General features: G+C 43.6%; 1 protein-coding gene across 1 annotated transcript; it reads left to right on the top strand.

Annotated features, from left to right (window-relative positions):
* Window positions 1-734: 734 nt before the first annotated feature.
* nkx3-2 (NK3 homeobox 2) lies at window positions 735-3,695 on the top strand. The gene is made up of 2 exons (XM_017462163.3): window positions 735-1,495; window positions 2,407-3,695. The coding sequence occupies exons 1-2, from the start codon at window positions 1,039-1,041 to the stop codon at window positions 2,904-2,906; spliced, it is 957 nt and encodes a 318-aa protein (XP_017317652.1). The 5' UTR covers window positions 735-1,038; the 3' UTR covers window positions 2,907-3,695.
* The last annotated feature ends 268 nt before the right edge of the window (window positions 3,696-3,963 follow it).

Genomic DNA, 3,963 nt, shown 5'->3' with positions numbered 1-3,963 from the left:
TTCTTCAGAAACTAAAACGTTGTGACGTTTCATGCCTTAGCTGGGAAATATGGGTAGACCTTTATGTTTGTAAACATACACGGCACATTTCTGGTACAACCGCGTAAAGTAGCATTTTTAACATTTCACTGTGATACATGGCACTGATAACGCGATGCAATCTGGGTATATACAAGTCTATACATTCAGTAAACTGATGCATTTAAATATATCCATGTTATCTGCGCGAGCGCCAACGTGCTCCGTTTGCCTTAACTAATTTGATGAAGTGGTAAAATGTGGCTTAATACTCATTTCGGAGTGAATGTTAAAAGGGTTACGTCCAAAATTAAACGTCCAGATTATTTTCCTAGCATGCTGCCTGCTATTTAGACTAGTTCATGCTATTTAGTACTCTGTAGGGCACGCGCATGAAATACTTACACTGTATGCTACACTAACCTCTCTTTTATACGCTACTTTCCCCATTTTAAGTTTTCTGCTGTGCTTGTAAATAACGAGTCAGCAGTCGTTGCTTCGAGGTCGCGTTGGAGTATGCAAATAAGCGCGTGGCAGATGTTAATTTTTCCCCATCCGGGTACTGGCTCACGTACTATTTCGCCATACTATTTAGTACTGATAGTGTGTATGGCGTTTTAGGGCGTTTCGAAGATGACGCACGAGAACCAATCATTCCCGTGCTCCACTGCCGTCCTGGCCAATAGGAGACAGATAGTTTTTGGTGGCTCTGTGATGTCACTCACAGGTGAAAGTGGGGACGGTTAGGGCTGGCTCTGCATGCTGAGCGTGTGTGCGTATGTGTGTGCGCGCTGTGTCTCTGTCGGACGCAGGAGCGCTCGGTAGCGACGTGGACCGAAATGAAAGTCGCGCGCCACCGCCGATCGTGGAAGCATGTTGGAGTAGAAGGGCGCGTGACGAGCGGATGAGTGCACGCACCCAATACGCATTGGTCTTACTTTTCGATTTGACCTCGAGTGCCTTGTTGTAGGCTTATTTTTTTGTTTTTGCTTGTGGTTTTTTTGCTTTCTTACGCGCGCGATGGCCGTGCGCAGCAGCTCCTTGATGCCTTTCTCTATTCAGGCCATTTTAAACAGAAAAGGGGAGGAAGAGGAGGAGGAAGAAGAAGAAAAAGACGAAGAAGGAAGGCGCCGTCTGAAAGAGCTGGACATGTGTTTTTCGAAAAGCGCGTGCTGGAAAATATTCGGAGGAACGAACGAGGAGGAGGACGACGCCCGCGAGCAGAGGGAGCGGGAGAGAGCGCGCTTGGCGACGAGCCACCACAAGAGCTACGACTCAGACTCTGGGCTCAGCGAGGACCACCACCACCACCTCGACGATGAGCGCGAGGCGAAAAGCAGCTCGGGGCGCGAGCAGCGGGACGGCTGCGACTCGCGCACACTGGACGAGAGCTTTCAGGACGAGACGGACCGAGAGTCCACGGCTGCGGAGCAAGTGCGAGAACTGAGCGATTGCGAGCTCTTAGTCAGCGTGTCCGGTAAGTTCCTCTCGCACGAGGCCATGTTTTCACTGGGGCTGCGCGAGACCGAGATACTAAAAGAGCTGCTTTAATAAATCCAGCGTTTGAGTTTAAACTCTTGAACTTCCACTCATATTACCCTATAAACCTTCCTCCATGTAGCAGACATTCAAATGCAGAGTTCATAAGTATTTTTTAAAATAACAAAACAGTTTAAAAACTTTCCTTAAATGTCGAAGTGTATGCAACAGTGCGCGTGCTTTATCAGTCCAGAAATGTCCTCTTTTTTTCCAAGTCAGTCGCGCGCGTGCACATTTGTTCTTTTAACATGATATAAAATAAATACGCAGCGACTGTAGGATTAGTGTTTATGTAAGTCCAATTAGGCAGACAAAAGAAAAGCACTAAATAAACTATTATTTGGTAACTAAGATTTAATTCATATTTTAGTAGTCCCGCCTTTATGTGAAATTCAGATATTTCAGTGTTTGAAAATGAGAAAATATTATTAGGCTATAAGAGCTCTTAAAAATATAAGAGAGTGCAACAGTTAGAGCAGACCAAGACGTTCTGGTTAAAATGTAATGATAATGGTAATAATAATAATAAAAAGATTAACAGATTTACAAACACTTGTACAATGATACTTGTAAAAGTCCAAAATGGTTTCTGGAAAAATATTTTAGGGTTCCTCGGGGTTTATCAGCAGTGGAAACTTTCAATGTGGCTCCAGGAACATTGTTGTGAAAGTGAATGGTATCATGGAAAAAAAAATTCTAAAACTAAATTCTACATGTTTATTTTTAGGATAAAGGTATACATGTAGGTATACAGTGGTGGGGGGAGATCGGAGTTTTAAAATGCAATTATTTATAAATAAATAAAAAATTGTAGCATTGATTATATATATTTCCCTGTTTTTGGTGCAGACTGTAATAACGCGGAGGAGAAGGTCTCAGAGCAGCCCGTCGGAAAGCAGCGCAAGAAGCGCTCTCGCGCAGCTTTCTCTCACGCGCAGGTGTTCGAGCTCGAGAGGCGCTTCAGCCACCAGCGCTACCTGAGCGGACCGGAGCGCGCGGACCTGGCGGCGTCACTGAAGCTGACGGAGACGCAGGTGAAGATCTGGTTCCAGAACCGTCGCTACAAGACCAAGAGGCGCCAGATGGCCGCGAGCAGCGCCGCATCCGCCGCCGCCGACCTGCTACTGCCCGCCGCCAAGCGCGTGGCCGTGAAAGTGCTAGTGCGCGACGACCGCAGGCAGTATTCTCCAGGAGAGCTGCTGCTGCTGCGTCCTCCGCCGCTCCTCGCGCTCCAGCCGCCATCTTCTTCTTCTTCCTCTCCTTCCTCATACTGTTACTACTATCACCCGCACGCGTACTGTGCGCCCGCCTGGACCCTGTCCGCGTCCGCGTGCGCCGGAAACCAGTGATGCAGGCACGGGGGAGAAAAAAAGAAAAACAAAAAAAGTGAAAAGTGTTTTGTTTGTATGTTTGTTTGGTTTTTTGGTTGTTTGGATTTTAAGTTCCCAACAAATACAAAAAAGGAGGGAGAAACGATAAGACACTGCGTTCAACTGTTTTAAGCTGAAACAAACCTAAAGACTAATGACATCACTTTATTATATTATTAATGTGATACGTTTTGGTATATATTATTGTTGTTAGTATTTGTACTTTATTCCTGAATGTATATGGGAAGTTACACGTTTCCGTTCTTTTAGTTTTTTTTTTTTTTTCGTTCAAAGCGTGCTGGGGTGCAGTAACGCGTCACTTGCACACAGAGAAAGATAGATTTGTAGGTGAAAACGGTAAGACTCCAGCACTTCCGGTCTATAATCAGATTAACGCGCAAACAAAACACCAGAGTGTGTGGTCACAGTTGCAGACTTTAGTATTAGTGTAAAACGTTGTTGCTGTTTACAGACTGATTAAAAAGACGGCGAGCATTAAAACACACATAAAGCTGTGTGTGTGTGTGTGTGTGTGTGTGTGTGTGTGTGTGTGTGTGTGCGTGTGTGTGTGTGTGTGTTTTGTACACTTTGTCATTGTTTGAACAGAAAGGTTTATTATATTAAAGGGGTATAAGTGACAGCTGAGATGTTGGGAGTCGTTACATTTGTGTTTAAGTGCACTAGATTCATGTGAAGAGAAAACGGACGACACAATTACGCAGAATAAACATTAACTACCTTATTAAAAACGCTTTCCCATTTTCATGATATTGAATTTTCCTCTTTTTTTTAAATTCACCATGTTTAATTAATAGCTGACAGATGTCTTGAGTTGCACTTACGTCTTGTATTTTTTATTTAAAAAAAAAAAAAGGTTTGTACCCTTTATAGGCTATTAGCCTAAATCCCAATCGTTGAAATAGGCTAATAATAATAATAATAATAATAATAATAATAATAATAATAATAATAATATGTATTATAGCCCTTTAAACCTGCTCAACCGTATCTGTCTGAAGCATGAATGCCAACTGAA

This window comes from Ictalurus punctatus, chromosome 2, assembly GCF_001660625.3.
Source record: "Ictalurus punctatus breed USDA103 chromosome 2, Coco_2.0, whole genome shotgun sequence".
Classification (NCBI taxonomy): domain Eukaryota; kingdom Metazoa; phylum Chordata; class Actinopteri; order Siluriformes; family Ictaluridae; genus Ictalurus; species Ictalurus punctatus.
Note: the sequence above shows the minus strand (reverse complement) of the source record. Positions and strands in the feature narration are given on the sequence as shown.

Bases quoted from the DNA above. Each gene is read 5' to 3' on its own strand.
- nkx3-2 (XM_017462163.3), top strand. From the start codon at position 1,039: ATGGCCGTGCGCAGCAGCTCCTTGATGCCTTTCTCTATTCAGGCCATT. The intron at 1,496-2,406 runs GTAAGTTCCTCT...TTTTTGGTGCAG, and splicing joins GCTCTTAGTCAGCGTGTCCG to ACTGTAATAACGCGGAGGAG.